This window comes from Parasteatoda tepidariorum, chromosome 1, assembly GCF_043381705.1.
Source record: "Parasteatoda tepidariorum isolate YZ-2023 chromosome 1, CAS_Ptep_4.0, whole genome shotgun sequence".
Classification (NCBI taxonomy): Eukaryota; Metazoa; Arthropoda; class Arachnida; order Araneae; family Theridiidae; genus Parasteatoda; species Parasteatoda tepidariorum.
In genome coordinates this window covers 51,984,983-51,998,883 of record NC_092204.1, presented here as the reverse complement: position 1 = coordinate 51,998,883, position 13,901 = coordinate 51,984,983, and the positions used below count along the sequence as shown (strand labels likewise).

Sequence of the window (13,901 nt, the reverse complement as noted above, 5' to 3'; positions counted from 1 at the left end):
GTATAATTATTATTAATTTGCCGAATATCAAATCAAAATTAAAACTATTATTTTAAGTATTATTAACTAAGAAGTACTAGTTATTATTAAGGAGGAAGTATTAAACACGAATAATTGTGATGGAGTAAATGCAGAGTGTTAAGATCAATGAAGATGAGGTATTTTCAGGAATATTAAGTGTTTATCGGCAAGCAGACACTCTTAAACATTCTACTTGTATTCAATATATCAACATGTTAAGACGTTTTTAGGAACTTTCTTCTCTCAAACGCCGCTTTTAGAGTAAAGTCTTTTTTTTAAAACAAAAATAATGGCTAGGAAAGCAAAAAAGAATAAGATATCTTTTCTAAATATATTCTTATTTATGTAACTGAATTCAATAATGTTTAGATATTACCAGATATAATCAATTTCCCTTTTTTTCTTCAACTTCAAACTTATTCGGTATTGTGGTGATTTTAATTATTTGAGAGGCACTTAATCTGTATGATACGGTATCACGGTTTGAATAATTACATACCCTACCCGGCATGTAAGAGTGAAAAATACATGCCTTTGCATGCCCCGAGCATATTGAGCAACATAATTTTAGAACCCTGCCCTGTTCTAAGTTTTTTATTTTACAGAATGCACAAGACTGATTAATAAATATGCGACATTTAAACTTTTGAATGAATATAAAAGAAAACACTGAACTTACTTGACTTCAGAATCTGATCCATAATTATAAAAGTCCTCATAATATGTATCCCTCGCTTCGAACTCTGTTTTCCACGTACCTTTGAAATAAATAGCGTTTATTATGAGAAGTTTTGTTTCTGTACTCAAATCACTTAAGAGCTCGCTAATTTTTCCACGAGTCACCTCATTTACCCAATCATTAACTTCTTCCAAAATTTGATCTGAATTTTCCAGAAAATCGACATTTTCGACATATGCGTGGAAAAAATCTCGTACTTGATTTTTGTAACTGGTATAGACGATAAAGTTTTCGTCTAGCAGTAATTCATTGGCAAGATTCAAGGTGTATTCAGGATTGGGTGATTGGTTTTGGGGTAAAACCATCTCAAGGTATTGGTCGAAGGCTGTGGAAACCTTGCTACTGTTCAATTTGGCTGAGTCATATCCTAAAGCAGATCTGAGTTGCTGAAAAATGAATTTTGCAGTTCAATGAAAAAAAAATTGGTTATAATAATTCAATCAATTATAATTCATTAAAATTGAATGCGATTAACATTATTGAAGTGGTTCTATTTAAAAATGTTTAACACAAATTGTTGTATAGCTTATGTGAATTAGTTTTTATAAAATAATAAACAAGAAAAAAAAGGATTTTGTTTTTCTGTGGATTTATTTAATTGATCTTTAATATTTTGGAAAATTTGAGCAATGTTCATTTTTTGTCATTCAAAAAGCCATTTGATCAATTATGGTCGAAAAAATTAAAATTGAGTTTTATTATATTTCTTGTTTTACAACAGAATGCTTTTAACTGTTGGTTAATATCAAAACAAAGACTGTGTTTGTTTCGTTGTAAGCATGTTTGCTGTTTGCTCCTATCAATGTAAAAAAATGTTTGGAAAATTGGTGAATAAAATGACAGAGTCGGTTGCAACTATTCTGTCAGGACAAGAAATTTTTGGATTAAGAGTAACGAAAAAAGAATGTAGAAGAAAGGAAAGGTACTATTACAGCTATTACACGGAGAGAAAAGATTGGGATAAAATTACATTACTCTACATTAAAGATATTTTTGATAAATGGCAGTAAAACAACAATAAATGGTATTTAGAATATTTATATGGTAACAGTTTCCTATCACATGGGAACGGTTTACCGAAATTCTGGTTCCCAAAATTATAGATCTTATTCCCACACCTTTTATAAAAACTATAAAACTGATAATTAAATATAACCAATAAAAATGGTTTTTATACCATGTTAAGATATCATGATAATGTTACTACATTTATCGAGTTTTATTGCATATTGAAAAACCATAATTTATTGTTAATTTTACAAAAATGATTAACCAATGCGGTTTGGTAAAAAATTTTCTAGCCTTTTGGCGTTTTCATAGCACCAGAAACACGGTAAATGTCAAAATGTTTTCTTATTTTTTAACAATATTTTTTTCTCAGTGTCGTCGAAAAAATTAAAATTGAGTTCCATTAAACTTCTCAATAAATTGCTGCAAACTGTTGAATAATATCAAAAGAAAGACTGCGTGTTTGTGATAAAAACTCTTTGAATAAATTGGTGAATGAAATGGCACAGTCGGTTGCAATTAGTTTGCACCAAACTCAATGTAAATATTATTATCAGGGCAAGAATTTTAATAGGTTAAGGAGGGGGGGGGGAAGGAAAGACGTGAAAAAGGGGAAAGGTTTATTATGGCTACTTTGGACCATGTTTTTATCTCATAACTGATAAAATAACATTGGGAATTCGAATATGAAAGGAAAATAAGAAAAATGAGTACAGCTGGAAATTTCAAATAAACGACTGGAAAGATGGCAAAAATATGTTAAAAAAATAAGAAAATAAGGACTTAATAAGAGAAAGGCAAAATATCAATATTTTACTGTATAAGACTTGTAACAAAAATTATATTTATTTTTGTTACAATGTTTTGTTTAGAATTGCACTGCAAATTTATGTACTTTATTTGTAGTTTCTAGTTTTCAATGAGCGTAATTTATGATTCTCTGAAAATATAAGTTCCGGAAAAAGATTCGCATGTAAACGGCGCGTACGTTAAATTTCTTTTATTTTTCTTGATTTTTTTAACTTTTTATTTCTCTGCAATGTAGCGTAAGTGTATTTGAAGCAATAAATTAGGAATCAAAATAATGGATTGGGTTGCAACATTAGGGTGACGATGAAACACTTGGCTTCCCCAGAAATTCGATTGAATTTTCCGGACGACTGGATAGCATGTTACACAACTCTGATTTTATTTTTATTTTATAACAGTCCTTGAATAGCAGACCCAATTTCAGGTTTACGACTAATAATGTTCAACCCTTTATGGAGAACTTTACTTTATGGAATTTACTCGCATTTACGTTACACAGATAAGAAATTAAAGAGAACCTCCCTCGGTCAGCCTGACCGCTAGGGGACTCTAATCCATAATCTGTCTACCACTGAGGATATTTTACGTAGGAGCGAGATGGCTGCAGAATTTGTATCGACCAGCCATCTCTGGGATTCGACCCCGGTTCATTTCATTGGAAGGCGAACGCTCTATCCCCTGAGCCATCACGGTGCACACAATTCTAAATGCTGAAAGTTGGCCATAATTCTTAATTTCAGATTACAGTTGAATCTAGATCCAACATTTTCGCTTCTTTATTTTGTCTTTTTTTGTTTATATTGTCTTGTTTAACGGTACCTTCTCAAATGCTATTCTTAAAATGTTGATGATATCCATTTAGAATGTTTATTGAAACTAGCAGATTTCTACGTCTAAGGCTCAAAAATTTCACAGATATTCAATTAAAAATAAAGTTTTTTTTTAAATTTTATTTTGAGAAGAAAAAACAGCCAAATGTTAATGACTTGAAAGAAAATGAGGATTAAATACAGTTTTGGGAAAAACGTCTCAAAAATTGTTTATGAATATGAGTTGAGGACGTTGAAAGTGTTCAAACTTAAGAAATGATTGCAGCAGCTGAAGAAGTGCAAAATCAGACGGCAAAGACGGACCCACAACGAAAGCTAACGTTTGCGGAAGGTTCCGAAGCCGTTGAAACGATGAGGAACTTTCCGTATGCATACGAACTTATAGAAAATGAATAACAACCCATTACTCATGTCGAAAACTTATTGTTTGCGATGAGAAGAAAAGAGGAGGGTCGGGATAGCCTGGTCAGTAGGGCGCTGGGCTCATGTCCGAGAGTTCGTGGGTTCGAACTCCACCGGCCGAAGACTCCCCGTGTAGTAAAGTGGCTAATGCACGTTAAATCTGTCGAGTCGCAAAAGTCCACCATGTTCCCATAACAAATCAAAACCTCTGGGGGTACTGGATTGGAGATCGATCGTTCTCTGATTCAGGTCAAAATTACGATCTGTGGATGAATGAATGGATGCATGAATGGGTCCGCCCTATAAACAGGTGCGACGTATGGTGTGGCAGAAATCGATTTCTTGGCCATTGATGGCGCCACTGGAAAACAAGAACAATCGCACCACCTCTGCCTAAACAGGCATGCGTCAACAACAACAACAGAGGAAAAGAGGGTGTTTAAACTTAAATTTCTAAATACTTTAAATGAATAAATGTGTTTATTTATCTTTCTTATACATCAAAAATATTTTTTATTTAAATAATTTTCTAAATTGAGTACTTATTGGTAATTATTCATTTCCAAGCATTTCAAATTCAAGTAGTTCTTATCTTCGACTCACACACGCAAAATATGCATTTGCCACCCCCCCCCCCGATAAAAACGTATCCAAATGAGGACAGGGTATACCTCGTGGCTATGTATGAATAACACAAGACAACGGTTTTGCGGTGGAATGATCGTAAAGACACGGTTTCCAGTAGAACACCGAATTTAACCCCTTAACGAACGGCTAATTTTCAAGAAAACGGTTATAAGGGTGTCTATTTTGCCAAATACACGTATTTGATTAGGGCTAGTATCTAGTTTAAAATAAACTAACTATTTACAATTACCTTAAAAATATCCTGGTACTGCTATATGGTGTTTAAAATGAGAAGAAAAAAAATTTTACGGGTAAAAGAAGTAAATTAGTTTTATTCTTATTGGCGCATTACTACTGAACAATCCAGCCCGTCAATATCACGGGAGCGAGAAATAGCGAGCGAAAACTCAACCCGTCATTTTCACGGAAGCGAGAATGAATGGGTTAAACATCACTGTCTACTGCAAGTAAGCGGGTGGGTGACTGCTTTGATCAGCCTGCGTAGGTATCGACCCTCGTTAAACTGTTCTACCGTAAAGTGCTCGACTTCACGAGGAGGTCGTCCGGCTACCAAATCAGGGGAGTCATCCCCTCTGCAGAGGATCAAAATTGCGATGGCATGTCTTCGGATCCTCCATTGAGTTGTTTCCCAGACCGTCTCCAATAGCCCATTGTGTACCTCTAGTGCAACATAAATAAATTACCTCCAACCAAAAAAAGATAACGTAAATAAAGTACAAATAAAGGTACAGAAATAGATCAAATCATCCATTTCTGTATCTTTAATTGTGCATAGGCAATATTTTATTGAAACAACCAAAAATTATCATAGATTACCTTTTTTGTGTTTTTTTTGGCTCCAGCAAATAGCACTCCAAATGCGTTAGATATGCTGAAAGGAGAGAAAAAAATGTTCTCAGAGTTTCCCGTCACAAGTATTTGGTAAAGTTTGAGTCCTAGATCATTATTAGCTGTTGCTAATCTTTTTAAGTTTTTCCTACGAGATCCACTTGAAGAGTCGATAATTATGCTGAATGCGATGATAAGTGAAAATAATTTCCAAGCCTTGCGCGCCATTTTTGAATTCACTCTGAAAATAAAATAATGAAATGCTTTAGAAGCCTAGATATGTTGCTTTACGACAAGATGAATTTACGTGTTATGATGCTTTGAATTGCACTACATTAATACAGAATTGATTGTACTATTTATATATTTATTTATTCTTTTATTTCTATTTTGGTAATTTTTTTACTTGAACGAGTTTTTATTTCATGAAGCTCTGGTTAGTGATATCACAACTAAATATCACCAAATTATAGAATTAAACATTAACAAATGAAAAGAACAACTTACAACTAAAATTGCTTGCCAATCTGTACTTGTTTCTGCCGCTTTCAGCTTTTTTATTTCAGTATATTCATATCTGACTTTACTTACTTTTGAGTATTTGAAAAACAACAAGTTTGACAATGAAGTAGTACAATTAATTTTAATGTAACTCAAAACTGGCATGCTTTGGCAATTTTTAATTTTTCAAAGATTTATTGAAAGTGAAAAATATGTACATTAAGCAAAATTAAAAAATCGACCACACTGAGACGTTTTAGGACTCTATCTTCATGGTCCAAGAAGGTGACTCAAATATTTTAATTAATTAGCGCAGACGATATTTCAAGTTCTTCAAACAGACACAGAAACGTACTTCCTATAAATAAACATATTGTTTTTTGACAGATTTGAATTTCTAACCACCAAAATATCGAAATCTGTTAAATATATAGCCCCTATAGTTATGTCAGGTTATAGTTAACATATTCGTAAATTCATATTGATTTGATTTCTAAGATGAACAATTGAAATGATTCTTGATAGAGAAAAGCAAAAATAATGGATGATTTAATTCAGTTTCTGCACAATATTCTGTTATAGATTTTCTCTTTCACTCTTTTACATTATGTTTAATCTTCTATAATGTTGGCAATGTAAAAACATGTCTCAGAAAAAAGGTAATTCGTTTGAATTTAAATTAAAAAATGTGAACAAGTCCAAGGTTGCGAAGATTAAATATTAATCTCCTGATTCAGGTGACTTTATTAATTATCAATACTGTTAAAAAGAAAGTATTGAGAGAAAGACTGACATTTAGATGATTTTTTATCATTTAATTTAGCTATAGAGGTAATAGTATAAAATTTTTATAATTTCCAATTTCTTGATTAACTGACTTGTGCAAGTAAAACAATTTTAAAAAATCAAGTTTACAAAACGCAAATTATGGCAATCAACATTAGCTTTCGTTTGCACTTTCAGTCTGTGGTAATATGTATAGGCATGCAAAAATATATCCCCTTAAAAAGTAATTTGTTTGCATTTAAATTAAAAACAATTCATAAAGTTGAAGTTTGTTGTCGATAAGCATAAATACCTGGATTTAGATGATATCTTCAATTGTCAATGTTTTTAAAGAGGAAGTAGTCAAAAAAATTGATTTTATGTATTTTGAATAAGTTGTTGATGGAATTGTAAAAATGTTTAATGATTTTATAACTTCATATTGCTTGATTCACCAAATGAAGAAATTAAAATGATTTTTAAAAGTCAAGTATGCAAATAAATAAATATTTAAAACATGGTAATCCATTTTAGTTTATATATAATTTTTATTTTTAAATATTAAGTCATGTCTAGGGTATAGTAGGAAATGTACAACATGTTTCATAAAAAAAGTAATTCCCTAGAAAGATGAATAGAGTAAATGATTATAAGCATTTAATATAAATCTCCTGATTTAGGTGGCATTAACAATACTTCTAATTATAGAAAAATAATTACTGTAAGCAAAAAGTAACACTTGGGAACAATATTTTTGTTTTCTGTTACATGATATTTCTGAATGATTCTTAGATATTTTTGAGTCACTGATTTCCAATCAGCAATCAGTTTCTCTCTACAAGCTGCAGTTTTTACGCAATTATATAATATATTCCTAACCAGGCCTTTTTAAAATTCATTCCAGTGAATACTCAGTACCTCTCCTCCTTCTCTGCTACGTAAGGAGTGATGTGAAAATGGCCATAATACATTCTGATGTGATACGTTAGGATCATACGTTTCTTTTTGCCTTAAGTGTTATTTCTAAAGCAGCAGAAAAGGGTATGTGCACATTTTTAAACCAATCTGCTCTTTTTAAACGGTACATTCAGACAAAAATGAACAAAAGTAAAGATATTGTTTTTGAAAATCTGCAGCTTTCCGAAAAAACTAATTTCCACACACCCAAATAAACTAAAATCAAGTACTTTTAAAAATAACAGTTAACAACAATCAATCAACATAATAACTGATAGTAAAATAAATAAATTAAATTAAGCATTTCTTTTTAACAAAAATGCTGCAAAACTTTTAAATGTAGTGCAAACTATAACATTTCAAATATATCAGACAAATAATTATTTCTTACCTTTCCAATTAGGTCGTCGTTGTGAAATTGCCATCTATTGTGAAGAAATTTTTTTTCCCAACCATATTTTTGCCTAATTAAACTGAAGCAGCTTTGCAAACAAAATATTCAGATTTAAGTAACTAGAAATGAAAAATAAATATGTTTTGACCAAAAAATCTTTTCCCATTCTCTCTTTAAATGTCACATTGTATATTTTATACAATGTCATATTTAATAACTGGTTAACTTTCTTTTTTTCAACATCACACGGAAAAGCCATTACGATCAAAGTGTGATAATATACACTTATGATTTATGTCCCAATTCTTTTTTAGTGTATCGTAGATTTCGTTGGGTATTTGTATTTCATTTAATATTGCTCATATTTTAAAACAATGTTTAACAATAAGTAACAATTTTATTGGTTTTAAAACTAATTCAGTTTTATTGTCTTTTATTTCACAATGTCTTTTATTTCACGAAGTAAAAGTTAACAGATTTAAATAAATCACTTGAAAATAAATTTAACACTGAAGTTTATTTAAATATAAATATCTTTTAAGCAAAACAATATGAAACTAAAAATTATTTTGATTTAATTGTTTGTACAGAGAATTTGTAGTCTGAGATTTTAATTGTAATTTATTATTGTATTAGAATCTTTTTAAGTAACGGAAAAATATCTAATTAAACAAACTTTATTCCTTTTCATTTGTTTTTTTTTTATTTATAATTAGTTCAATGAAACGTAATATAAATTAAAAATATTTAGATTTTTAACTGGAATCATTTATCAGGGAATGTAAACAAAAGATTTTTTTGCACTTCTTACATTATTATTATGAAAAGAATTGGATATCAAAGGTGAATCCGAGGTCGTCATGAAGAAATCTTCAGAGGAAGGCATTGGCTCACATTGGGCTGTCTGGCCAACTATAATGATGATGACATTATTATTATTTGATCAATATATGAAAATTAAGCTTGCTTTTTTATGGATATAGATGTATAGAATTTGAAATGACTATTTAATAATAAAAAACGCGTTTTTTAAGTGAAATGAAAACTGGAAAATTTATTTAATAATGATATAGTGAACAAGACATCTTGTAATGACCAAAAACTGCTCAGAACTTGAATTAATCTTAATTAATTCTCTTGAATTTATTGAATTTGAATTAAGCCACAGAGCTCTATCTAGAATGGATCTCTCAGAGACAGACACAAACGCAAATAAAATAAAATATACTTTTTAACTTCTGTTTTTGCTCTAAAACTCATATACAAGAACATCTGCATTTTCCAAAGTTTTTTTTCAATGGGATATATATTTTTCATTACTTTAAAAATGATGCGTATTTATAATCGTGTTTTCAAAATGATACTGGTTTTACATTAGCATACGAATAACTGGTTTTACATTAACATAAATGATACATTAACATCTATAGAATTATTTTTTTAAAAAATGGCCAAATTTCTGATTTTTTTTTTTTTTAAAGAAGTAACAAATTTTGCAACCCGGAAATGTCATTTAAAGTCTTGTTTTTTAAAAGAGCTTTCGTTACCTTTAATTTTCTCAATTACCCAAAACGTTTTTTTTCTGACATTTATTTTCCCACCCTGTTAGAATTTTCCTTCTAAAATTATGGCAAAATAACCGTCAACAATCCATTCAATTAACCGTAAAGTTTACGGTAAAGAGCATTTTTAACATTTGTGGTTCTGAAACCATCCACAACTAGTATGGTTAAAAAAAAACATGAATAGAAAACTGTACAATTTTTTACCATTTACAACTAACATGGTTTCAAAACCATAAGGAAAAAATTTAATAAGGCATTGGTGATAGTTTAGCAACCTTATGGTGCTGCTATCTAAGCGTGAATGAAAGTATTGTATTCTAATAGACCATGGTTACAAATCGGGGAGTGCGGGACACTGGAAACTTTTCATGTTTTGAGAGGATGGATGAAATATTGTCGTGCCAACGCTGGGATTCGAAACCCTGTACACTGTTAGAAATTTCTCGGAAAAAATGGCTAAATAACTATCTATTTAATTGTTATTTTACCATATTTAAACAAAACAGTCAAATAACCATAAATAAGATGGTAATGAAACTATTAACAGCAAGAAAAATCACTTATAAGCTATTTTTTACCTGAAACGGTTAAATAACAATAATTTTACTGCACCAACTAAGCCCACCTAATGAAGCAACTTAGTTCCTTGCAACCGCGTACATATTACAGCCGAGAGAGCTAATCTGTCAATCTCACGTCTGACAGAACGGGGTTCGAGTCCCGGCGTTGACACCTCCATTCCCTTTAACACACATGAAGAATTTTCAGTGTCCTGGACTCTCCACTGTCCATTAATAAATGGCAAGTCTAGCTCTAATGTCCAGTTAAATGTCTTTTTTTTACGGTTTTGACACCACGGTAGTTGTAAATGGTTAAGAAACCGTATAGTTTTGTATTCATGATTTTATAACCATACTAGATGTAAACGGTTTCAAAACCGTAAAGGTTAAAAATATTCTTTTGCCGTATACTTTACGGTTAATCGGATGGACAGACTGCTGCCGGTTATTTTACCATAAATTTAGAATGAAAATTCTAACAGTGTTGGTGATGAGATTGACTGATTATTTTCCCCGGCTATAATATCTACGCAGCTGCAAGGAACTAAATGGCTTTATTGGGTGAGTTTAGTTGATGCAATAAAATTACGTATATTTAGCAATATAAGATTAAAGCAGTTAATAAAAGGTTTTTCTTACAGTTAACAGTTAGAATACCATCCTATTTACAGTTATTTTTAGTTTTGCGTGACTATGATAAAGTAACAATTAAATAAATTGTTATTTAACCATTTTTTCCGAGAAATGTCTCACAGTGGAATGATTCGTTCGTAAGCTTTTCGCAATTAATTTGATCTGCATTTAAAATAACCGAGGAAGGATAAAGCACTTTTCTGTAAGTATAATTGTTTCCGCAATTTATCATTCACTTTAAAGTTTTTTATGTTAAATTATTCGAGCTTTAATCCTTTTCTTGGATCAAATACCTCAATTTTCCTAATACCTCAATTTTTTAGTTGAACTGGACATTGTTGGGACGGATACAAAGCTAAAAGCTTCTTCCTAGTTTAGATAAGCAAATATGTGCTTAGATACCCCAATCATAATACTCTTAGGATTTTCTAAGAAACAAATATTTAAAAGAAGATGAGAGTGTTTTGCCCTCATTTTAAAAATATTTTTCTCAAAGTATCAGAGATTTTTTTTTATTCTAGAGAAAATCTGCAGGAAAGAGTTATCAAATTTTTTACCAAAATATCGGGTTAAAATATAGACTATGTACCACCTAATTCACTTAAATTTTTTGTAATCCCTGTTACTTTCTTCTCTTCTTTTTAAAAAAAAAATTAATTCGTTTATGAAAAGTTTTATCATGGCTACGGATTCCTCTGAATTTTCTTCATTTCATCATGAGTAACTTGTGTATTCTTCTAAGTTAAAATAGAATTCCCATACAAGGTATTCTATTTTAATTTAAGACAAGGTTAAAAGAGGTGTGGGAGACTAGTTATCGACAATGTCAACCGTCATCTATGAAAAGGTACCCCACTATAGAATCGAGTTAACACGTTTTATATACTAGTGAATTGCAATTGCAACTTTGTAGCGGTAGAGACCCTACAGTACTCCCCCACCAGAATTATATCTGTGATAGAATTTGATGAACGGATACCGCTAGTTGATTCATTGCAGCTTTTTTTGTGAGAAGCTGGGAGAGCTGTATTAAGATCACCGTAATTTTTTAGTGCTGAGTGTGAGAGGTGTATTAACTTCACGGTCGTAGTCGCTCCTGTGTTGCCGTTTGCAGTCGCGTGTATGCAAGCCGACGTTGTGCGTGATCGAAACGAGACTGAGTAGCAACAGTGCGAGGAGGTGAATAATATCGCAGTCACAAGTCAACTGCTCCATGTGGACCATACATCGAAGTGAGCGTTACTACAGAAGTAGGCGTGTTCATATCGAAGTGGGCGTTACTGCAAAGTATGCGTGTTCATATCAAAGTGGGCGTTACTGCAAAAGTAGACGTGTTCAAATAACGTTCGAAGATCACCAATGTGGGGATAGTTGTCATGACAATGTCAACCGTCATCTATGAAAAGGCACCCCACCATAAAATGGTGTTAGCACGTGTTATATACTAGTGAATTGTAATTGTAACTTTGTAGTGGTAGATACCCTACAGAGGTATTGCACTTAGCATTAATATATGTAGATTTTTTTTTTGTAGCAACAAGTTTAACTTAGTGACAAATTCTAAAATAATCATAAGAGTTAAATTGAGAAGAAAAAAAACATGACAAAATATGCACAATTCACTATTAATTGTAAATATATACCATATTGGAAAAGCATCTATATTAGAGACATTTTCATATTTGCTTCTGTAATTTTTCAAACATGGTGCTAATAACTTGTCAATTTTTTTTAAGCTTTACATAAAATACCGCCTTCTAATTATCTAGCATGATGTCAACAATACGTAAATAAAAGAAATTTACTGCTAGATAATTGTGAAACGTTAAATAAATATGTTTATCATAAAGCGCGTAATATTAAGGTCAAATCATATAGTTACTTTACATTATAATAGAAAAACATAACTTTTTTAAAACATAAGTTTTTAAATTCAATTAATAAGGAAAATTAAAAACATAATGAAACCAATTAACAAATAATATTTAGAAGAGATAATAAATATTTAAAAAAAAAAAACAGCAGTAAAGAAGAATTAAGCAATTTACAGGTAAATGAGTTAGTATTTTTATGCCATTTACAGCTAAAGATATTTTATAATTCTTTGTTTCTTATTGACCATACACTAATGATGATACACTAATGATGATATACTAATGATACCGTCATATAATCGCATCAACAATTTTCATTGATTGTTACGGCAACATTAAAATGTTTGTACAGTTAGATATGTCTCTGGAGATATGTATATAGAAGATCCAATTAAAATTAAATCACGTCATGATGAGTTTTTAAGAAACATTATTTCTTGGAGGTTACTGGTAGCAGCGTTGTTAAACCACTGCGCAGCCTACAATTGAAAAACCTTGATGATAAGCTGACCAGCATCCCTAGGGAGCTAAAACATTTGAAAACTCACCACCTTTCACCCAACATTCTAAGTTGATAACTCCAACATTTGGTTTACTTTTCCAATTATTTAAAAATGCATTTCTGTTGAACCTCTGTAGCGGATTTATGTCCTCAGAACATTAAATTGGAAAGGTGAATCAATGAGTTTTCAAATATGCGTTAAGAAATTTTACTACTAGTTTTTCAGTTTTCTGGGAATTAAAAAAAACATAAAGTTTGTGGTGTTTATAAGCATAATAATAAGATTTCATTTTATGAATTATATTAAATGATGTAGGATTTCACTTAATTAAATAATTAACAAAATGTAATTTCATTGATACTTACATAGAACATAAATATACAACAAACCTTTGTTTTATAATGACAACATTCAGAAATTGAAGTTAAAATGAAATTTTCTAAGTAAAAATGTTAATTATATAACATAAGAAAACTAGCTAAAATTATTCAATTAAAACTGTTTAAAATACACAGTTTGTAATAACTTTGGCTCTCGTCCAATGGAAGATGAACATCATATAAAAATTACATACCCAAATGACACATCATATTAGTCACTTGTATGAGTAGTTCATAAGAGAAATATGCTCATACCGCCAGCGGTTTTGCACTTAAATTATTTTAGAGAATATTATTTGAAGAAAATGAAAATGAATTTTTTTTATTCAAACGTGGTAAAGTATTCGTTGTGAAAGTTTCTATGTTGTAAATAAAAATTAAAAATAGAAAACGGATTACAAAATATACATTCAGAAAAGTAAAAAAAAAAAATGCTATAAAAACTTACGGAAAAAATTTGCAACACATAATTTAGTCAAACAA

At 30.6% G+C, this 13,901-nt stretch overlaps 1 protein-coding gene across 1 annotated transcript in view; it reads right to left on the bottom strand.

The window, feature by feature from the left end:
• The window catches only part of LOC107439735 (uncharacterized), a 31,627-nt gene extending 24,089 nt beyond the window's left edge, over positions 1–7,538 (bottom strand). The window contains exons 1-3 of the mRNA XM_071185480.1: positions 7,471–7,538; positions 5,275–5,527; positions 701–1,146 (exon numbers count right to left, since the gene is read on the bottom strand). Coding sequence (XP_071041581.1) covers positions 701–1,146; positions 5,275–5,527; positions 7,471–7,523 — 752 coding nt within the window. The 5' untranslated portion in view covers positions 7,524–7,538. The remainder of the gene's footprint in view (positions 1–700; positions 1,147–5,274; positions 5,528–7,470) is intronic.
• Between the last annotated feature and the right edge of the window lie 6,363 nt (positions 7,539–13,901).